This window comes from Peromyscus californicus, unplaced genomic scaffold, assembly GCF_007827085.1.
Source record: "Peromyscus californicus insignis strain IS unplaced genomic scaffold, ASM782708v3 Scaffold_13__1_contigs__length_99412109, whole genome shotgun sequence".
Lineage (NCBI taxonomy): Eukaryota > Metazoa > Chordata > Mammalia > Rodentia > Cricetidae > Peromyscus > Peromyscus californicus.
The window spans coordinates 14,157,486-14,182,130 of NW_026294424.1; the positions used below are offsets into that span (position 1 = coordinate 14,157,486).

General features: G+C 38.0%; 2 protein-coding genes across 3 annotated transcripts in view; one reads left to right on the plus strand and one right to left on the minus strand.

The window, feature by feature from the left end:
- Window positions 1-24,645, plus strand: part of Spata48 (spermatogenesis associated 48) — a 231,351-nt gene that overhangs the window by 52,740 nt on the left and 153,966 nt on the right. The window lies entirely within an intron of this gene.
- The window catches only part of Zpbp (zona pellucida binding protein), a 153,973-nt gene that overhangs the window by 34,219 nt on the left and 95,109 nt on the right, over window positions 1-24,645 (minus strand). For both annotated transcript variants that reach the window (XM_052734501.1, XM_052734500.1), the window contains one exon: window positions 2,532-2,709. In XM_052734501.1, the coding sequence (XP_052590461.1) occupies window positions 2,532-2,709 (178 nt within the window). The remainder of the gene's footprint in view (window positions 1-2,531; window positions 2,710-24,645) is intronic.

Here is a 24,645-nt window from a genome sequence, read left to right on the forward strand (position 1 = left end):
TCATAGATGCAAGTACTGGTGGGATGTAGTGGGTAGCCATTCCAGCTTTGATCTGGAAGTTCCAACCCCCATTGAGGCTTTGGCAACTGTCACGCCTACAAGGCAGGGCCAAGGAAGGACCCTGGGGACCCAAGACCCAGATGGGCCAACTCGCTCTCTATTCCTGGACCCTGCATGGTGGAGGTTGACCGAGCAGAGCTCCAGAGAACACTGCTGGACTGCAATACACCTTCCCCAGGCCCCGCGACCTACCTATCCCTTCATTTGTAAATTACCCACTAAATAAATCTTTCTTTTAACTACGTGGAGTGGCCTTAATAATTTCACCAATATCTGGCGCCCAACGTGGGGCACAAACCCACGACCCTGAGATTAAGAGTCTTATCTTAGATAGAACATATTAAGTATTAGATTCAGGTTCTTTAGGATAGGACACCTTTTGGAATGATCTTTGTAACATGCCATTTACCTATGCTCTATACATCTCTGGATTTTAGTATGTGTTTCTTGCTTGATATTGTTCGCATTGGTTGTACTTCCATCTTATCTAGGTCATTATCCCTCATTATTCCTGGACAATATTTGATAACCATTCCTTTGTATATAGTCTTGTATTAGGTTAGAACCTTCTTATTTAGACAAAAAGGGGGAGATTTAGTGGGTAGCCATTCCAGATTTGATCTGGAAGTTCCAACCCTCATTGAGGCTTCGGCAACTGTCACGCCTACAAGGCAGGGCCAAGGAAGGACCCTGGGGACCCGAGACCCAGATGGGCCAGCTCGCTCTCTATTCCTGGATCCTGGATGGTGGAGGTGGGCCAAGCAGAGCTCCAGAGAACACTGCTGGACTGCAATACACCTTCCCCAGACCCTGCAACCTACCTATCCCTTCATTTGTAAGTTACCCACTAAATAATTCTTCCTTTTAACTACGTGGAGTGGCCTTAATAATTTCACCAATAGTGGACTGCAAACTGGTAAAGCTACTATGAAGATAAGTGTGGAAAATTCTCAAATAGCTAAAAATAAAACTACCATATGACCACTCCTCAGCATATGCCAAAAGACTCCACATCATAATTCATAGATACCTGCTAAGTTATGTCCACTGCTGTTCTATTCACAATAGCTAGGAAGTGGAAACAACTTAAACGTCCTCCAACTGAAGCATGAGTAATGAAAATATAGTATTTATAATCAGTGAAATTCTACCCAGAATAAAGAAAAAATGGAATAATGAAATTTTTAGGTGAATGGATGAAACTAGAAAATATACTGAATGAGGTAAGCCAGACCTAGAAAGACAAAGACTTCATGTTTTCTCTGTGGATATCAGCTCCAAATCTTTAGATCTGAGTATATAACCTAGAGCAACTGCAAATAATAGAAAAGTAAAAAGGAACTAAGGTAGGAGGCAAGGGCATTAGAGAGAGGAATAGTAGGACACAGTTGCTATGAAGGAAGAAATGAGAAAAATGGGTCAGGGAGACTAACCTGGGGTGGAGCAGAGAGTGAAAAGGTTACAGGAAGATAAATAACACTAAGAATATTTGACAATGCCATAAGGAATCATTTTAGATTTCCTTCAAATGACATATAATATTAAGCTATATATATATATATATATATATATATATATATATATATATATATATATATATATATATATGAGAGAGAGAGAGAGAGAGAGAGAGATGCGTTTTAAATGAAGTTAGATCACTTGGGGTGGCAATACTCTCCCTCAAAGCATAGGTTAACACAACCCCCAATGCCAGGCATGGTAAATCTGCTTTCAAATTATTGGTCAGGAGAACCCAATAGACCCCCAAACCATTATAGGCTGTGCCCTAGGTGCCTTCTAGAAAAAGAAGTTAGTGCACTAATGCTGAAGACACACTTCAGGCACAGGTCATGGAGGAGAACCGACTACTGTCACTCTGCTCATCCAGTATAATTTCTAACTGCTGTCTAAACACTCGCCTTTATTATCCACAGGTGAATGTGCTCTCACCCCTCATCAAAGAAGCTTCTCTTTGCAGCTGATAGATGTAATTCTCAAACGCCACAACCGCTCATGTCGCCACAACTACTAATCTTGAAACATTATAGATCTACAAAACACCCTCTACACTTAAGACCTAGGGGACATTATAGAAGAGGAGGCAGGAAGGCTGGAAGAGCCAGAGGACCAGGACATCTGCGACAAGACAGTTTCTTTCTCCTTTTTCAATTCTGAAGAGGACAAAAAGTGGAGGAGTAAAGGGACAGTATCTGTGGGAAGGGTCAGGAGGAGGAGGCGGGAATGGGATCTGAGATAAACTGCATAGAATTCTCAAAACTATAATAAAATATGTTATTTTAAAAGTTAAGGCAGTTTTTTCTTTGTACATATTTAGAATGCAGTTTCTTCAAATATATTATTTAAGTTAAAATCTAAACAACAGTTTTAAAAGACGAAAACATTCAGTTAAACATAATTGAAGTAAGTGAACTTGTATCCACATAAAACATGAAACGTAGTTTATTACATACCACAGCACTCAGGGCACCTTGGATGTTTCAGGTCATTTATCCCGTACCCTGGATAGCAGCGGTTAATCCACACCATTTGAAGGGTTCCTTCAATGTAGTATATTTCAGGCAGTGGCTCCACACGTTTGCCCAGGACTTCTACTTGCTGATTAAAAAATCTCTCTATGAGATTTTTAGCCTGCATTAGAAATAGAATTTTAAATATTAATTATCTGTAAGGCTAATATAAATTTAGAACAAATAATGCAGAGGAAAAAGTCTCAGAATCTTTAGTTAAGATATACATAACACAAAAAAGGAAAGTCTGCCACTCATGCAAACACCTCAAATGTTTCAAAATGTACTTCTATTTGTATATGGGATAGAAATAAATGATTTTTACTTAGCAAATTTTGGTCCTTTTGGACTTTGAGTAATTTACAGATAGGTAACTAAGAAAAATTAAGTCAGCTGTTTAAAGTTAAACACATCTATGAAATCAAATTTACTTAAAATATTTTATAAGTTACTAAAAGAATGTCTTCTACCACCCCCTTCCTTACTTTATGAAGGAAAATTAGGCTTAGAAACAAGATAAAATGTGCTCAGTTCTGGTTCTTTGTTATAAAACTAAACTTACAAATAGTAAGACATCATTGACAGATAATCACCTTGATATCTGCACTACTGGCTCTGACTTGGCTCCTTAGAGTAATAAGGGGCTGTGTTTTCCTCTATGGTGTCCCACCTCTACATGAAATACAAAATATATTCATGAACTCAAACCCACTGCAAACCGTGAGTTTCCTCAGCATCAAGAATCAATACCTCCAGTTTCGTCAGAAGTCAGGATAACTGTGAACCCCAACTTGTCTGACTTCTTTAATTACCCTCATAAGTATGCTATTTCCATGAAAAATTCAAGAATTATTAAACCTTTTTAAATAAACTACACTTAACATAAATATGACTCTATTTTCTCTATTACTCAATTACATGTTTTCACATATTAAATATTTTTGCAATTTTGATTAGCTCTGTCTGATGAATTTTTCACATTTACTTGGCCAGACATAAATTTAAATTACGTAAGTACTGAAAGAATTAGTTATAGGGAGCTGGATAGTTGGCTCAGTAGTTAAGAGCACTTGCCACTCTTACAGAGGACTTGAGTTCCATTCCCAGCACCCACATGGCAGTTCATAGCTTCCTGTAATTCCAGTTCTGGAGATCTGGCAAGCTCTTCTAGCCCTCACCATAGATGGAGAAAACAAGATACTCCATGATAAAGTCAATTTCAAATAAAGTCTATCTACAAATCCAGCCATACGGAAGACAGTAGAAAGAAAATTCAAACCCAAGGAGATCAACTACACCCATGAAAACACAGGAAATAATCTCACACCAGAAATACCATAAGAAGGGAAGTGCCTGCATGTGTGCATGTACACACACACACACACACACACACACACACACACACTCACACTAACAAACACATGACCATCACCAAAGACAACAACAAAATAACAAGAATTAATAATCATTAGTCATTAATACCTCTCAATATTAATGGGCTCAATTCCACAATAAAATGACACAGACTAACAGAATGGATGCAAAATCAGGATTCATCCTCCCACTACATACAAGAAATACACCTCAACATCAAAGATAGACATTATCTCAAAGTAAAGGGTTGACAAAAGATTTTCCAAGCAAATAGACCTATGAAGCAAATTGGTGTAGCCATTCTAATATCTAATAAAACAGACTTCAAACAAAAATTAATCAAAACAGATGGGGAAGGATACTTCATACTCATAAAAAGAAAAATCCACCAAGAGGACATTGTAATTCTTAAAATCTATGCCTAACCACAAGGGCACCCACATTTGTGAAAAGAAACATTACTAAAACTTAAATCACTTAAATCGGACTGGACCTACCTGGACTGAGTCTACCAGGTTGATCTCAGTCCGCGGGGGGAGGCTTTACCCTGGAGGAGGTGGGAATGGGGGGTGGGCTGGGGGTAAGGTGAGGGGGGCTGGAGGCGGGAGAACAAGGGAATCCATGGCTGATATGTAGTACTGAATTGTATTGCAAAATAAAAATTAAAGTTAAAAAAAAACTTAAATCACACATTGACCAACACATTAATAGTGGAAGACTTCAATACCCTACTCTCACCAATGGACAAGTCTGCCAAACAAAAATTAAACAAAGAAATAGTAGAACTACCAGACATTATGAACCAAATGATCCTAACTGATATCTATTTAACATTTCACCCAAGCACAAAAGAATACACCTTCTTCTCAGCACTCCAGGGAGCATTCTCCAAAACTGACCACATACTTGGTCACAAGGCAAGTTTCAAAAGATATAAGAAAACTGAAATAACCCTTTGCATCATATTAAACCTCCCAGAGGTTAAAGCTGGATTTCAACAACAACTGAAACAATGGAAAGCTTAAAAATTCATGAAAACTGAACAACTCTCTACTGAAGGAAAAAATGGGTCAAGGAAGAAATAAAGAAAAGTTAAAGACTTTCTAGAATTCAATAAAAACAAATGCACAACATACCCAAACTTATGGGTCCCAATGAAAGCAGTGCTAAGAGAAAAGTTCACAGAATTAAGTGTCTACACAAAGAAACTGAAGCAATCTCAGTACACCTGAAAGCTCTATAACAAAAAGAAGCAATCATATCCAAGAGAAGTATATGATAGTAAATAAACTGGAGGATGAAATCAATAAAATATAAACAAAGAGAATGATACAAAGAATCAATGAAACAAAGACTTGGTTCTTTGAGAAAAATCAACAAGTAAGACAAACCCTTATCCAAGACACAGAGAGAATTCCCAAATTAACAAAATCAAAAATGACACTGAGGAAATCCAAAGAAACATTAGGTCATACTTTAAAAACTTGTATTCAACAAAATTGAAAAATCTAAAAGAAATGGACAATTTTCTTGTAGATACCACGTACCAAAGTTAAGTCGAGATCAAATAAACAATGTAAATAGGCTTATAACCATTAAGGAAATAAAAGCAATAATTAAAAGTCTCCCAAGCATAAAAACCCCATTTTAGTGTAGAATTGTAACAAACTTTCAAAGAAGAGTTAATGCCAATACTCCTCAAATTATTCCACAAAAAAGAAACAGAAAGAGCATTGCCCAATTTGTTTTATGAGGCCACAGTTACCATGGCACCAAAATCACACAAAGATTCAACAAAGAAAAAAAATTATAGATCAATTTCCCTCATGAACACTGATGCAAAAATACTCAATAAAATACTTGCAAACTGAATCCAAGAACAAATAAAAAAGATCATCCACCATGGTCAGGTGGGCTTCATCCCAGAGATGCAGGGGTAGTTCAACATATAGAAATCCATCATGGTAATCCACCATATAAACAAACTGAAAGAAAAAATCCACAGAATCATCTCATTTGAAGCTGAAATGGCTTTGACAAAACCCAACAGCCCTTCATGATAAAAATCTTGGAGATATCAGAGATACAGGGACATACCTAAACATAATAAAGACAATTTATAGCAAACCTATAACCTATATCAAATTAAATGCAGAGAAACTCAAAGCAATTCCACTAAAATTAGGAACAAGACAAGGCTGTCCTCTCTCTCCATATCTATTCAATATAGTACTTGAAGTTTTAGCTATAGTAATAAAACAACTGAAAAAGATCAAGGGGATACAAATTGTGAAGGAAGAAGTCAAAGTATCATTATTTTCAAATGATATGATAGTATACATAAGTGATCCCCAAAATTCTACCAGGGATAGAATGCTACAGTTGATAAATACGTTCAGTGAAGTGGCTGGATACAAAATTAACTCAAAAAAGTCAGTAGCCCTTTTATATACAATCAACAAATGGGCTGAGAAAGAAATTAGGGAAATAACACCCTTTATAATAGTCACAAATAATATAAAATATCTTGGGGTAGCACTAACCAGTCAAGTAGACTTGCATGACAATAACTTCAAGTCATTGAAGAAAGAATTTGGAGAAGATATCAGAAGATGGAAAGATCTCCCATGCTCATGGGATCAGCAGGATTAACAGAGTAAAAAATGGTCATCTTACCAAAATCTATCCAAAAGCACAGATTCAACACAATCTTCATAAAAATCCCAACACAATTCTACAGACCCTGAAAGAACAATTATGCAACTTCTTACAGAAAAATAAAAAACTCAGGATAGCTAAAACAATACTGTACAATAAAAGAACTCCTGGAGAACTATCACCATCCCTGAGTTCAAGCTGTACTGAGGAGCTAAGGTAATTAAAAACTACAAGGTATTGGCATTAAAAACGGACAAGTTGATGAATGGAACTGATTGAAAATCCAGACATAAATCCACACACCTATGGATTTTTTATAAAGAAGCCAAACATATATAATGGTAAAAAAAGCATCTTGAACAAATGGTGCTCGTCTAATCAGATATCACCATGTAAAAAAATGCAAAGAGATTCATATCTATCACCATGCTCAAAACTCAAATCCATGTGGATGAACGACCTCAACATAAAAACACATACACTGACCCTGACAGTAGAGAAAGTGGGGAATAGCCTTGAATGCACTGTAACAAGAGACAGCTTCCTAAACAGAACATGGACAGTGCAGGTACTAAGACTGATAATTAATAAATGGGATCTTATGAAACCGAAAAGCTTCTGTAAGACAAAGGAGACTGTCAATAGGTCAAAATGGTAGCATACAGAATGGAAAAAGATTTTCACCAACTCTACATCTGACAGATGGTTAATATCCAAAATATATAAAGAACTCAAGACACTAGATATCAACAAACTAAATAATCCAGTTTAAAAATGGGGTACAGCTCTAAGTAGAGAATTCTCAATAGTAGAATCTCAAATGGCTGAGAAAAACCTGAAGAAATGTTCAACATCCTTAGCCATCAGAGAAATGTAAATCAAAATGACTTCTGCGATTCCATCTTACAACTTTCAGAATGGCTAATATCAAAAACATACGTGACAGCTGATACTGTCAAGGATGTGAAGCAAGGGGAATACTCCACCATTGCTGGTTACTGTGCAAACTTGTACAATCACTATGGACATCAATATGGAGGTTCCTCCAAAACTGGGGAAATGATATACCATAAGACCCAGCTATACCACTCCTGGGCATATACCCAATAGTCACCCCATCCTACAATACTTGACTATGTTCATAACAGCTTTATTCAGAATAGCCAGAAACTAGATGTTTCTCAACCAAAGAATGGATACACAAATGTAAATGGTACATCTACACAATGAAGTATTACTCAGCTGTCAAAGAAAATAACATCATGAAATTTTCTGGTTCCATGAATGGAACTAGAAAAAAAATCTTGAGTGAGGTAACCCAGACCCTGAAAGACAAACATAGTATGTTCTCACTCATAAGTGGATATTAGTGGTTAAGTAAAGGATAATCCACAGACCCAGAGAGGCTAAGGAAAAAGGAGGGTTCAAGAAGGGGATGTATGGAGCTCTCTAGGAAGAGGAAATAGAATAGACTTTGCAAGTGGACTGGGGGTGGGTGGGGAGAGAAATAGGAGGCAATCAGGCTGGGGGCAGAGGGATGGAGGGAAAGAATACTGGGAAAGATGATGGCAATTGGGGGCCATTTCAGGGGCAATGTGGAATCTGTAAGGGTAACCCAAGTGAAGACTCCTAGAAATGGGGGATATAGAGCCTAAACTGGCCATCTTCTTTTTCATTTGTTCAATGTTTTGTTTTGTCTTATTGTTTTGTTTTAGTTTTTTTAAGACAGGGTTTCTCTGTGTAGCCCTGGCCATCCTGGAACTTACTCTGTAGACGAATCTGGCCTCGAATTCAGAGACTGTCGGTCTCTACCTCCTGAGGTCTAGGATCAAAGGCTTGCACCACCACCACTTGGCCTAAACAACTTAGTTCTGTCAGGTTTTGTTGTTTTGTTTTCTTTATTTTTTGTTTTTGACTTTTGTTTTGTTACATGAGTCAGGGTTTCTCTGTGTAGCCCTGGATGTCCTGGAACTAACTCTGTAGACCAGGCTGGCCTCAAACTTAGAGACCCACTGCCTCTACCTCCCAAGTACTGAGATTAAAGGTGTCCACCATCACTGCTCCTGGTCATCTTCTATAACCAGGCAAGTCTTCCTTTGGTAGGAATGGGACATCAACCCAGCCACAATATCTTTCACCTAAAATTTGTTCTTCCTGTAAGATACTCTACAGTAAAGGTGATATAGAACTTGTGGGAATAGTCAACCAACGACTGGCCCGACTTGAGGTTCACATCATGAGAGGGAGCCCACACCTGACACTGCCTGGATGTCCAAGAACCAGAGACTGAATAGACCAGAGACCTACAATAGAACCAAACACAACTGGAAAAAAAGTCAATGAAATTATTCTGAATGATATTCTGCTACACATAGACCAGAGCCTAACCCACGCATCATCAGAGAGGTTTCATCAGCAACTGATGGAAGCTGATGCTCAGACCCATAACCAAAGATTAGGCAGAGCCAGGCAAACCACAGAAGATGGGGAGGAAGGATTGTAGGAGCCAGAGGGGTCAAGGACACCAGAAGAACATAGTTCACAGAATTAACTAAACAGGGCTCATAGGGGCTCATAAAGACTGAAGCAACGATCAGGGAGCCTGTATGGGTCTGACCTAGATCCTCTGCATGTATGTTATGGCTGTGTAGCTTGATGTTCTTAAGGAACTATTAAAAGTGGGAATGGGCCGGGCGGTGGTGGCGCACGCCTTTAATCCCAGCACTCGGGAGGCAGAGCCAGGCGGATCTCTGTGAGTTCGAGGCCAGCCTGGGCTACCAAGTGAGTCCCAGGAAAGGCGCAAAGCTACACAGAGAAACCCTGTCTCGAAAAACCAAAAAAAAAAAAAAAAAGTGGGAATGGGGATTGTCTTTGACTCTTGCCTGCTCTTGGGACCTTTTTCCCCCTGGTGGGTTGCCTAGTCCAGCCTTGATATGAGGGTATGTGCCTAGTCTCATTATAACTTTTATGCCATGTTAGGTTGATACCCCTGGGAGGCCTCCTCTTTTCTGAAGGAAAATGGGGGAGGAATGGATCTGGGGTAGAGTCGAATTAGGGGGTGGAGGACTCTGAAAGGAGTAGGGTCAGGATGAGAGAATAATAGTAATGATGATTATGATGATGAAGATGATAGATAGATAGATAGATAGACAGATACATAAATAAGAATCTATGGGGGAAAATTACAGTCATCAGTTGAGGTTGTAATTAATATTTTTAATGTGAAGGAGGGAATCTTAAAGGTGTCTTCAAAGAACAAAAAATATGAATTTTCTTGATACTCAGGCAACAAATGAGAGGTAGATGATTCAATATAATGGCCCAATAGAGAACTATGGCAAGTGAGAACTCAAAGCTTGAAAGTGTCTTTGTCGTTCTTAAGCATACCAGATCAGGGATAATTTGATCTGGTATCTGAGTCAGACAAACATTTGTGAAGAAAAGTGAAGTTTAAAGGCAGAACCAAAAAAAATGAAAAAGGAAAAAAACAAAGGGTCCTGTAGCAACTTGACTTCAATGGAACTTATAATCTATTCCTAAGTTTAAGGATTTCAGCACAAACAACTAATGTGCACTATACAATGTTGAGACATATTGGATCCTATAGCAAAATTTGAAGAGTCCATTCTTTACTCTGTGATGCTACTGAAGTGGTGACTATCCCATAAAAACTGAAACTTTTTCTAGAAAGATGAGGTTCTTTCCTTCTTGTCTTAAAATCCTCACTGGGACCCTTATTAGATTTCTAACTTCTATGGACACTCCAACTCAAACACACATATCTGGAAATTCTAAGCTAGCGTCATATATGAGAGAGAACATGCAGTACTTGTCTTTCTGGATCTGGGTTACCTTACAAAGAATGATAATTTCAAACTCCATTAAGGGTTAAATGTGGCTGGGGAGAGGAGGACATAGTAAAACAGGAAGTATAGGTTCATTAAGAGCTTTGAAATACCATATGTAAACCTAGTACTGTAGAAGCTTCCTAACATAGATACACATATGGGTTACCCTATAATGGGGGCGGGGGAGAGCCTTTTCTAAACACCATAGACTTAAAAATACAAACAAACAATGCCAGGTATTCTTGCTCTACTGGGTCCCATATGCTCTCCTAAAACACTATATGTGACTGCCACTGCTCTTGATTAGGCTTCAGACCTTGACAACAAGATAACAACACTTGAATCATAAGACAGGAAAAAATCAAGCTTGTATCAATCTGAAAGCTTTATCCTGGCTGACTAGTTTTCATAATGATGTTTCTATGCAAACCGCTAGGAGAGAAAAGTAATCATCCATCTTACCCAGCTGTGAGTCTTTGATCTATGAGAATGGCTTGCCTGGCAAGAAATGTTGACAGGTACAAAAGTGGCATAAATGTTATGGGAGCAACCAACCACTTTCTGATTGAAGTTAAAGCCATCTCCACAAGATGAAGCTCATGCCTGGTATTGCTAACTGGGTCCAAAACATAACTAGCTAAGTAATAAGCCCTAGGAAATAACCTAATACTATTACTTGGCTAAGTGCACATAGTGTTATCTTTATACCCACAGGATAGTGCATCTCTTGATTTCCAAAAACATAAACTCCATAGATTTTAAAGACATAGATAGAATTCAAAAAATTGTAGCTACAAACATATTCAAAGAGTTCAAAAGAATTTAAATAGCACACAACTTAGAGAATGAACTTAGAGAAGACGGGAATAAAATTATCAAAGTCTCCAAACACAAACAGTTCAAAGAAGACAATTAAGGATATAAAAATACAGGCCAGACATAGGGAGTTTCTGGACTGCCAGGGCTACATAGTGAGACCCTTAATCAAGAAGGCGTGGGGAGAAGACTGGAGGGATGGGGAGTAGGGGGAGACTAACTCTAATTAAAAAATACTGAAGAAAACTCAAATGCAATGAAGTTGTGAACAAAAAATGAATTGGCCATATAAAGCTCTCTCTGTAAAACTAAACTAGAGACAGGGTAGAGGAATTAGATCATTCAATCAAAGAAAATAAATTTTTAAAAACAGGAATGGAGCATGGAAGATCTCTGGGGCATCAAGAAAAGAAAAAGACTATAAATAATGAGTATACAAGGATAAATAAATACCACTAAAAGTATAGAAAATATTTTCAATAAAACAATAGACAAAAACTTTATAAACCTAGAAAAATGGAAGCCCATCAAATTATATGAAGCCGACAGAACACCACATGAGAGAGCCAGAACAGAAGGTACCCACCACACACCATAGTGAAAACACTAAAGAACGGGAGTTACCCACCACACATCATAGTGAAAACACTAAAGAACGGGAGGTACCCAACACACACCATAGTGAAAACACTAAAGAACGGGAGGTACCCACCACATGTCACAGTGAAAACACTAAAGAACGGGAGTTACCCACCACACATCATAGTGAAAACACTAAAGAACGGGAGGTACCCACCACATGTCATAGTGAAAACACTAAAGAACGGGAGGTACCCACCACATGTCATAGTGAAAACACTAAAGAACGGAGGTACCCACCACATGTCATAGTGAAAACACTAAAGAACGGGAGGTACCCACCACACACCATAGTGAAAACACTAAAGAACGGGAGGTACCCACCATATGTTATAGTGAAAACACTAAAGAACGGGAGGTACCCACCACATGTCATAGTGAAAACACTAAAGAACGGGAGGTACCCACCATATGTTATAGTGAAAACACTAAAGAACGGGAGGTACCCACCACATGTCATAGTGAAAACACTAGGATAGTTCAAGTGGCAAGAGAAAGAGGAAAAGTCACACACAATGGCAGGCCCATCAAAATAACAGCTGATTAGTTAGAAACTACACAGGCAGAATTTCTTGGAAGTATTTAAAGTTCTAAAGGAATGCAATCATCAATTCAGGCAATTATAACCAGCAAAAACTTTCTTTCCTACGTGAAGGAAAAATAAAATTCTTCTTGATAAAAACAGACTAAAAGAACATGACCACTAAGCCAACTCTACAAAATCTATTGGAAGGGAATACTTCAAACCAACAAGAATAACCATACCCTAGAGACTAGAGGAGAAAACAAGAAGAGGACAGTCAGTCAAAAGAGATCTAAGAAAACAAAATAAAATTAAGAAAATGGCAAAACCAAACACATCTCTCAATCATAACTCTGAATTTTAGGTTTTGATTCCATAATAAAAACTGGATAAAATGACAGGATTTTCTTTTGCTGCCTCAAAGGAACATACCTCATCCTCAGGGATGGATATGATCTCAGAGTAAAAGGGTGAAATCAGGCTATTTCTAGCAATGGAACTAAGAAACAATCAGGCAAAGCTCTTCTAACATATGACAAAAAGGACTTCTCAGACTTTTCAGAACACATAATGAAAGTCTCTTCATACTTTAAAGGTATAATTCATCAAGAGAATATTATAATTCTAAACATATACATCCCAGTGAGTTACACTGAATTTCATAAAACAAACACTAATACATATAAATCCACAGATCCACTCCAACACAGTTATACTGGGTAACTTCAATAAATCATTCTCACCAACAGACAGGTAATTCAGACAAAATATAGAGACACACTGGAGTTAAAGGACACCATAAATCAAATGTACCGAACAGGCATTTATAGAACATTCCACCCAAACACTAGAAATACACATTTTTCTCAGCAGTCCATGAAGTTTCTCCAAAATAGATCACATATTGGGACAAAAAAATTACTCACAAAAAGTATAGAAAAAATGATATTACATATTGTATTCTATCTAATAAAAATATGGACAACCCAAAAAACTACTTAAAATATTAAAACTCTTATAATTAAAACTATGCTATTTAATGCATGGGGCACTAAACCAGATACAACAGGACTGACACACACATGAACACACAGAGACAGGCAGCATGCCCAGGACCTACACAGGTCTGTGCCAGATGGGGACCCAGCACTGAGAGGAGAGATAGACATGAATCTTCATCCCTAATCTAGAAGCTATTTCAAATTGACAGCCACTCAAAGAGGGAAATCAGTTTTTTCCAATGGAGTCTCACTGGATATACAAACTACACTTAAGGGCAGGCCCCATGCTCAGCATAGCTGGCCAACACAAAACAAACTCAGTAATATTTTTAGAGATATTTTATTTCATAATTCTTTGGGCACTTTTTTACCTGACCTGTTCTCTTAGTTAGGATTTATCACTGTGAAGCGGCACCATGACCATGGCAACTTTTTTCCTTTTTTTTTTTTTTTTTTTTTTTTTTTGGTTTTTCGAGACAGGGTTTCTCTGTGTAGCTTTGCGCCTTTCCTGGAACTCGCTTTGGAGACCAGGCTGGCCTCGAACTCACAGAGATCCGCCTGGCTCTGCCTCCCGAGTGCTGGGATTAAAGGCGTGCGCCACCACCGCCCGGCCCTTTTTTTTTTTTTTTTTTTTTTTTAATTAAGAAAACTTTTTTATTCATTTTACATACCAATCAAAGATCCTCCTCTTCCTCCCACTCCTCCACCCTCATGCTCCCAACCCACCCTTCATTCCCTCCTACAAGAAGGTAAGGTGTCTATAGGGAGGTACATTCAGTAGAGGCAAATCTAAGCCCCTCCCCCTGCCTCAAGGCTGTGTGAGGTGTCCTATCATAGGGAGTGGGCTCCAAAAAGCCTGCTCATGAGCCAGGGATGGATTCTGCTCCTACTGCCAGGGGGCCCCTTAAGCAGATCAAGCTACAGAAGGCTTAGTCCAGTCCCATGCAGGCTCCACAGCTGATGATCCACAGTTCATGACTTCCCACTAGCTTGGTTTGGTTGTCTCTGCAGGTTTCTTCATCACGATCTTGATGCCCTTGCTCATAGAATCCCTCCTCTCTCTCTTTGACTGGACTCATGGAGCTCAGTCTGGTGTTTGGTTGTGGATCTCTGCATCTGCTTCCATTCCTTACTGGAGAAACGCTCTATGACAGTTAGGGTATTCACCCATCTGATCACTGGGGTAAGCCAGTTCAATTCAGGCACCCTCTCCACTATTTCTAGTAGTCTAAGCTGGGGTCATCCTTGGGATTCCTGGGAACTTCCCCAGCACCCGGTTTCTCTCTATCCCCACAGTGTCTGCGCTATCATGTTATCTCTTTAATTACTCTCCCATTCCATCCCTGTTCCAGCTTGACTATCCCATTCCCTTATGTTCTCATCTCCTATCCACTACCCTCCATTGTCCACCCCTCAAGCCCAGTTTACTCATCTATTTCCCTTCCCAGAGCAATCCATGCATCCCTCTTTGAGTCCTCCTTGTTAGTTAGCATCTCTGCAGCTGTGGGTTGTAGTCTGGTTATCCTTTGCTTTACATCTAGTATCCACTTATGAGTGAGTGCATACCATGTTTGTCCTTCTGAGTCTGAGCTACCTCACTCAGGATGGTATTTTCTAGTTCTATCCATTTGCCTGCAAATTTCATGGTGTCATTGTTTTTCTCTACTGAGTAGTACTCCATTGTGTATATATACATCTTCTTAATCCATTCTTCAGTTGAGGGGCATCTAGGTTGTTTTCAGGTCCTGGATATTATGAATAATGCTGCTATGAACATAGTTGAGCATGTATCCTTGTGGTATGATTGAGCATGCCTTGGGTATAAACCCAAGAGTGGTGTAGCTGGGTCATGAGGTAGATTGATTCCCAATTTTCTGAGAAACCACCATACTGATTTCCAAAATGGGTGTATAAGTTGTTTGCACTCCCATCAATAGTGGAGGAGTATTCCCCTTACTCCACATCCTCTCCAACATAAGCTGTCCTCAGTGCTTTTTTTTTTTTGCAATACAGTTCAGTTCTATATATCAGCCACAGATTCCCTTGTTCTCCCCACCTCCCGCTCCCCTCACCTTCCCCCCAGCCCATCCCCTATTCCCACCTCCTCCAGGGCAAAGCCTCCCCCGTGGACTGAGATCAACCTGGTAGACTCAGTCCAGGCAGGTCCAGTCCCCTCCTCCCAGGCCGAGCCAAGCGACCCTGCATAGGCCCCAAGTTCCAAACAGCCAACTCATGCAATGAGCACAGGACCCGGTCCCATTGCCTGGATGCCTCCCAAACAGATCAAGCCAATCAACTGTCTCACCCATTCAGAGGGCCTGATCCAGTTGGGGACCCCTCAGCCATTGTCCTCAGTGTTTTTGATCTTAGCCATTCTGACAGATGTAAAAAGGTATCTCAGAGACACTTTCATTTGCATTTCCCTAATGACTAAGGATGTTGAGCAATTCCTTAAATATCTTTCATCCATTTGAGATTCTTCTGTTGAGAATTCTCTGTTTAGCTCTGTAGCCCATTTTTTAATTGGATTGTTAGGTATTTTGATATCTAGTTTCTTGAGTTCTCCGTATATTTTGGAGATCAACCCTCTGTCAGATGTGGGGTTGGTGAAGATCTTTTCCCATTCTGTAGGCTGTCATTTTGTCTTATTTACTGTGTCCTTTGCCTTACAGAACCTTCTCAGTTTCAGGAGGTCCCATTTATTGTTTCTCTCAGTGTCTGTGCTACTGATGTTATATTTAGGAAGTGGTCTCCTGTGCCAATGCATTCAAGACTACATTCTACTTTCTCTTCTATCAGGTTCAGTGTAACTGGTTTTATATTGAGGTTTTTGATCCACTTGGACTTGAATTTTGTATAGGGCAATAGATTTGCAATCTTCTACATGTTGACATCCAGTTATGCCAGCACCATTTGTTGAAGATGCTTTCTTTTTTTCCATTGTATAGTTTTGGGGTTTTTTTGTCAAAAATCAGGTATTCATAGGTGTGTAGATTAATATCAGGATCTTCAATTTGATTACATTGGTACACAAGTTGGTTTTTATGCCAATACCAAGCTGTTTTTATTACTATAGCTCTATAGTAGAGCTTGAAATCAGGAATGGTGATGCCTCTAGAGGTTGCTTTGTTGTATAGGATTGTTTTAGCTATCCTGGGTTTTTTGTTTTTCCAAATGAAGTTGAGTATTGTTCTTTCCAGGTCAGTGAAGAATTGTGTTGGGATTTTGATGGGGATTGCACTGAATCCTGTAGATTGCTTTTGGTAAGATTGCCATTTTTACTGTATTAATCTTACCTATCCATGAACATGGGAGATCTTTCCATTTTCTGGTATCTTCAATTTCTTTCTTCAGAGACTTAAAGTTCTTATCATACAAGTCTTTCACTTGCTTAGTTAGAGTTACCCCCAAGGTATTTTATATTGTTTGTGGCAATTGTAAAGGGTAATATTTCTCTGATTTCTTTCTTAGCCCATTTATCATTTGTATAGAGGAGGGCTACTGATTTTTTTGAGTTAATCTTGTATCCTGCGTGACAACTCTTATAAGAGAAAACATTTAATTTGGGCTGGCTTACAGTTCAGAGGTTTAGTTCATTATCTACATGGCAGGAAGCATGATGGCATGAGGGTAGGTATGGTGCTGGAGAAGGAGCTGAGAGGTCTACATATTGCAGTCAGCAGGCAGAGATTGTGAGTCACTAAACCTGGCTTCTCAAACTTCAAAGCCTACCCCAGTGACACACCTCCTCCAACAAAGCCACACCTACTCTAGCAAGGCCACACTTCCTAATAGTGCCACTTCCTATGGGCCTATGGGGGACATTTTTATTGGAACCACCACTCCTGTCTTTTGCTTATCTAATATAGTTTCTAATTTTGTATTTTAATTTCTTTGTGTTTGTATGTGTTTCTCATGCTTTTCTTTGTTTGTTTTTCTGTTTGTCTGATTTGTTTCTGTTTTTTTAAATTTTGTTTGTTTATTTATTGGCTTGTTTTCTAAAAAGAGAGAGAAGGTATAGAATTGGAGGGTTGGGGTGTGGAATTATCTGGGGAAGTCAAGTGAGGGGAAAATGTGATCAGAATATAAGTAAAAATTATTTTCCATAAGAATAAAATAACATAAAACTGTACTATTTAATGCCATGTGAAACTCCAAAAAAATTGAAAATGAAATAAAATATCTAGAACAGAGCAAAAATTAAAAGACAATATACTAAACTCTATCAGACAAAAACAAGGACAGTGCTAATAGAAAAGTTTATGGTCTTAAGTGCTTACATTCAAAAATCAATAGCCTCAATAATCTCAAATAAATAGCCTAATTTTGCAACTCAAGGCCTGAAAAAAATAAGACTATCAAACCCAAAAGCAGTATACAGAGAAATAATTAAAATTGAAACAGAAACTAATGAAATAAAAACAATAATAACAAAAACAAAATGCATTAATGAAATTAAGCATTATTTCTTTGAAAAAAATAAACACGATTGACAAACCTTTGGCCAAATTAACCAAGAGAGATCATCCAAATTAACAAAATTATAAATGAAAAGGGAAGAGATTGCTACAGATACTCTTACAGTTTCTATTGCTGGGATAAAACACCATGACCAAAAACAACTTGGGGAGTTTTTTTCCTCTTATACTTTCATATCACATTCCATCATCTAAGGTACTCAAGGCAGGAATTTAGATGCAGGAAATGAAGCAGAAGTCATGGAGGAATGCTATTTACTGGCTTGCTCCCCACAGTTTGTTCATTCTGTTTTCTTATATACCCCAGGACCACCTGCTCAGGGGTTGCATATCCGAAATTGTGGATGTTGTGTTCTTTTAGAAGGTCAAATATATCCAAGAACTTATGCTTTTAAAAGCAATGCCCAATTATATTCTATATTTCTAATTAAGAAGATGCCTTGCCTACAGGAAAATATTGGGGAGGCACTTTCACAATCATGGTTCCCCCTTCTCATATAACTCTACCCTGTGCTGTCAAAAAACTAACTAGGACAGATACCAATAAAATCATAAGGATATCCCTTAAAACCTATATTCCACTAAATTGGAAAATCTAAAAAGGAGATGAATTTCTAGACATATATGAACTATCAAACTAAACCAAAATGAAATAAACAAATCTATTACTAGCAACAACTCTAAAAACAATAAAACATCTCCAAGCTGAAACAAAACACAACAGAACAAAAACCTAGATCCAGACTTATTCACAAGAGAATTCTTCCAGAACTTGAAAGAAAAATTACCATCTACATTCTCAAATTATTCCATAAAAGAGAAAAAGGAAAAAAATACTACCCAACTTCTATGAAGCCAGTATTATTTTGACAACAAAACCAAAGACACAATAAAACAGAAAATTACAGATTAATATCCTTGATGAACATGAAAAATTCAGGAGGAAATACTTGCAAACTGAATTCAAAAATCATTCCACAAAATCCATTCCTCATATGAAGTTAGCTTTTGTCCAGCAATGGAGAAATGGTTTAATAAATGAAATTCATCACATTAATGGACTAAAATACAAAAATCATATGATAATCTCAATGTATGGAGAAGAGGCCCTTGATAGAATATGAATATATATATATATATATATTCTGCCCAAGTGAAAAACACTAAAATATAAAAATATAGTTAAGAAAAATTAAAGAGGACATGCATGAATGGAAAATGTAACAAATGCAGATAGCAAGAACACATGTTCAAAGTCCCAATTCTGACCAAATATATTTTAAAATTCCATGTATTCCTAATCTTAATTCAAGTATACTTTTTGTGGAATTATTGATTTTTATACTGCTTCAATGGTGACAATTAATCAAAACAGACTAGGCAATTTTGAATAAGAATAATTTTGGAGGGCCTGCAGAACCTGATTGATTTGGTATCAGGTTTGTGAAAACAGTCACACTTACTGAGTAAATGAAGATCAATGAAACAGAACAGATTTTGGAGGCAGACCAATATGTTCAGGTTTACAATAGTAATTGTAAAGGCTAAGACAATCAATAGAAAAAAAGCTGGAAATTGTAAGAGGAAACAACCTTCAACCCTTCCTTACTGCATGTATGAATTTGCACTGACACTACTGAAGTTCACAAAGTGAACAGAAAGACTGTCACCTGGAACCATGTGCACAGTGTCACATGGTGAATTCCCTTATCAAAAGTAGGGCAGTTAGCCAGGTGTGGTGGTACATGCCTATAAATCCACCACTTCTGAGATAAGAGGTTCTATCCTTGTCCATTTGAAGGCAGCCTGGGCTACATCAGTTCCAGGAAACACTGAAGCTACATAATGAGACACTGTCCCCAAAAAACAACAGAAACAATGCTGTGTTGTCTATGTACCATGTGATTAAGAATTCCACAGACCCATGATGAGTAACTCTCTCATAAATATTGCCACAAGGAAGCTATAAGTATATTTGGAGTGCTTATTCCACTAATAACAAAGCACTGTCCATTCCAGGATAAAGAGGTCTAGTTCACTCATCCTGCCATCAGGTATGTTACAGAATATATTGGGCTAAGTATGACATCATACCAGGTTCTCCTACAGGCAGATTGGGTACTCAGAAGTGCTGGTAGCAGGTCTACTTTTTGCTAAACTTATGTATAACTTCCCTGGCCACAATACCTGTCTCATAACAGAGAGGAGGCTAAAAAAAAATGAATGACCAGAAGCCACAGAAGTTATCTTACTCATGAGATAATCAAAGACACATTTTGAGGGTTACAGAGATGGCTCAGAGGTTAAGAACATAGGCTATTCTTCCAGAGGATTTTCATTTGATTCCTAGAACCTACATGATGTGTTGTATGATATTTTGTTTGTGTTCTTACATATAAAACTTGCTTGGAGATCACAGGGTGGAGTTAGTCACTAGTTAACCAGAGGCCAGTTAGTAGCGGCAAACACCTTTAATCTCAGCACTTGGAAAGAAAAAGAAGGACAATCAGGAGTTCAAGGCCACCCTGGGCTACAGGAGACTGAACCAGTCTAAAAGAGAAACAGCTGGGTGATGGTGGCACAGGCCTTTAATCCCAGCACTCAGGAGGTGGAGACAGAAATATAAGGCAGGAGGAAACAGGATCCCCCCACTCCATTCAGACTGAGGCTTCACAGAGGTAAGAAATTTCTAGTGGCTGCTGCTTTGCCTCTCTGACTTTTAGGTTCTCACCCTTGATATTTGACTCTGGGTTTTTATTGTTAAGGCTAATTAGGATCACACTTCATGTGGCGTCAAATTATGAGGCACAAAATCACAAAAAAGCCACTTGCTTGTGGCTTTGCAGCCACCAGCCACTGGCAAACACTGGAGCTGCACTGGGGTCACCTTGCCAGCTAGGTTTTCCTTCCTTTTCTCTCCAAGCCTCTGAGTGAGTTTGGGATTTTTGTTGCAGCCTCTCTGCAGCAAACTCCACAGGCCCTTGGGCTCCAAACAACACTAGAGTTAGCCGCTTTCACACATTCCCCAGTGCAAAAGGCTGGCTCCTTGGCTTCTTCTCTCCCAGTGGGTTGTGGGCTTTCCCTGGACCCCCTCCTCAAGCTGCTGCCACACTAGGTAGCTGCCTTGACACTGGCTGGGGCTTCTACTGTTCTATGCAGCAGCAGTCAGCCTCACACTTTACCATCATCTTCACCACCAGCAGCAGCAGATTTGGTGAAACAACTGGGAATTTTTAAAGGAGGGAATTGGAAGAGAGAGAGAGAGAGAGAGAGAGAGAGAGAGAGAATTTCCCCATGTTAAAAAAATGGGAAACACTACTACAATGGAGGGAGTTAGGTCTCTGTATGATTCCATAATGCATGGTTTAAAAATAGAACAATTACATGAAGGGATAAGCAACTTAACTGGGATTGGCATAATGTTAATTATCATTTTGATAATCCTTACGGTCAGTTTGATAATTCTTAGTTTTATCCCTAAAAAAGTTGATTGATATGAGTGCCAAGATACAGGCCTTAGAAAAACTTACTAAAACAGATCATAGAGATATCCAGACCCAGACAGAGGAATTTAAAGGAGAACCAACCTCACCATTACATTATATAATTAGAGAGGAATGGCTCAAGGTTTTCAAACAACTAACCTTAATTTATCCAGTCACCTTACAAGAACAACTGCCAAATGACAGATATCCCCAAGGCTATGTATGAGCTAACTGGATTCCTATGGCGATGTTAGATTTGAGGAGATTTAAGAAAGCAATAGTCTCATATGGTAAGCATTCACCTTTTGTGAATCAGATGTTAAATTCATGGTCACCTATTAACAGAATTGTCCCACAAGACTGGAGAGACTTGGTTACAGCAGGACTGCTCTAGCTCAAGGGCTTCCCTTTCCCCAGCTACCCATTCTCCTTATAACCCTCTATTCTCTCATATCTCTCCTCTCTCTCTCTCTCTCTCTCTTTCTCCCTCTCTCTCTCTCTCTCTCTCTCTCTCTCTCTCTCTCTCTCTCTCTCTCTCTCCCCCTGCTGTACCTGCATAGCTAGCCCTGGCCATGTCCAGTCTATTTCTTTTTCTCTCTGCTCCGGACTCTTTCAGTTGCCTCTAGGTATCTTCTCTCTCTTATCCACAATGAAGACCTTCCTCCTAATGGAGTAGCCATTTCTGCAGGGTCTTCACTTAGCCCCTTCACATACTTTAGCACAGTGCTCTCATACCCTGGACCCTGTGATACCTTCTGGGAAAGAAAAGCAGCCACGAACCCCATGAACTAAACTAGGAGCTAGGTTTAAAGAGGTGATATAACCCTGAGAAAGGTAGTAATATATTCAGATTAACAGAACATAACTTAGAGATTTATGTCTAACCACTTACGTCTTTGCTAGCTGTGTTCAACATCAGGCTTACAAAAAAATTTAAATAAGGGACACCATATGTTTGATAAATAAAGTTTATAAATTCCTAAGGTTAGTCAGGTTAACAAACTGACTTGAAGATTTATGTGTAGCTTCTTTGTCTTTACTAACTTTGTTAAGCTTTAGCTATTTGGATAAACTGAGTCTTATGAAAAAAAAGAACCTGTAATATTCTGTAATGGGTGTAATATAAAAAAATAAAAAATGTAAGGCTCCATGTCTTTCTATAGAATGCATTTATGGCTTAAAGTCATATTTTGATACTGAAAGATCTTCAATTAAATCTTCAACTCAAATGTTTAAGGCTCAAAACTAAAAGGGACAAAGCTGCAAAATTCTTGTCCTATGAAAGTTAGCTTGTAAACTGTTAAAGATAATTAAGACATGGAAGTTAATGCTCAGTCACTTTATAAATGATCAAATTCTTTAATGTGCTCAGAAGTAGACTTACACTCATGCTAAGCACCAGTGTAATTCAGTTACAATGACAAGTTTCATTTGGCCTCCTCTACATATTTTTCAAGCTTAAGCCTAAAGCAAGTAACTAAAAAGAAAGTTTGTTTAAACTTAGATATACTTAATAGCTAATAGTCCTCAAACTCATCAGAGATCTGCTGAATATGACACTTAAACTGTTTAATGAAAAAAAAAAAAAAGCTTCTGTAATAAACAGAAATGCCAACAGCTTTTTCTGATATACTGGGTGGTCAAGACATTTAAAGACTTTAATTTTATTTTAAATTCTATATACAATGTGTGTGCACATGTTTAAATGCATAACTAGAGAGAGAGAGTGCATGGAATCTCCTGAACTGCACTTACAGGCAATTATTATCCTCCTCATGAAAGTGACAAGAACAGAACTCTTGTCATCTGCAAGAGTGGTAGAGGCTCTGAAACACTGAGCCACCTCTCCAGCCCCAGGTCTGTTGTTTAATCTGAGAGAGAGAGAGAGAGAGAGAGAGAGAGAGAGAGAGAGAGAGAGAGAGAGAGAGACAGAGAGAGAGAGAGAGAGAGAGACAGAGAGAGACAGAGAGAGACAGAGAGAGACAGAGAGAGAGACAGAGAGAGAGATTTCCAAGTTTTCCTTGTGGTATATTTTATTTTGTTCCATTATGACCTGAAAATATACTTTACATGAGATATCCTTACTGTTTATAAAGACTTCTTTCATGTCCAATACATGTTTTCTATTCTAGAGAATTCCCAGTGTACACTTAGCAGATTCTGCTAACATGCACATTCTGCTCTAGTTCATACAGTGTTCTATATATGTGCTTTAGTATAATCTATCTGTATTATTTTTCAGTTCCTCTATTTCTTCATGATTGTGTGTGTAGTTGTTTTATCCATTAACACAAGTGTGATATTGAAGTCTGATGTTGACTTGCATGATGCTGCTATCTGTATCTTCTATTTAAGTCTCTTAATATTTTTTTTACATTTAGGATTTCAGGAATTAGGTGCTTATTTTTAATTGTTACCTCCTGTTGTTTATTGGCCATTTAATCACTGTAAAATCCCATTCTATGCTTCTTACAGAAGTTTTCCACATAGTTATTTTCTTTGAAATTAATATACTTTCCTACCATTATAATTTCATTTTTCAGTCTTTCACTTTATGCTTTATACGTTCTTATATATAAAGTGAATCTCTCATACCAAGTATATGCTTAAATTCATCTATTTCTCCATTTTGTAACCTAGATCTTATGATGTGTCTATATTTGATTTTATCAATAGCTAATGTTTTATCCATACCATCTTGTTAATTGTTTTTTGCATTTTTACAACACTTTGTCCCACTTTGACCCACTTTTGTCTTCTTTTGTGTGTAGTTAATATTTGAAATAAAGCTCTTTGGGTTTTTTCTCATTTCTTTTCAAATATATTTTATTCTTTTCAAATATTTTATTTGTGATTACTTTATCCATTACAGAAAGCAAAATTGAAATAGTCTATTTAAACTGATAACTTATCATGAGTTGTATACAGAATCTCTCCTGCTCTATAGCTATTCTCCTTAATTAGACCTTCATTCCCAATGAACTTACTAGTATGTGTATATTTACTTCCTGCTTTTATTTTATAATTTTGAGTCTCATATACAAATTATAATATAAACAAATATCACAAATTCAGAGATTTATATTTCTTAATATATTTTACTTTTAAGATAAATTTTATGTTCACATGGATTTAGTTTTGTAGATGAATTTCAAAACAGTCTTAGTAAATGAGAAACACAGAGCCAAATACAGAGGAAATAGCCAAAGAGATCAGAGCAATAGTCACAACTAAC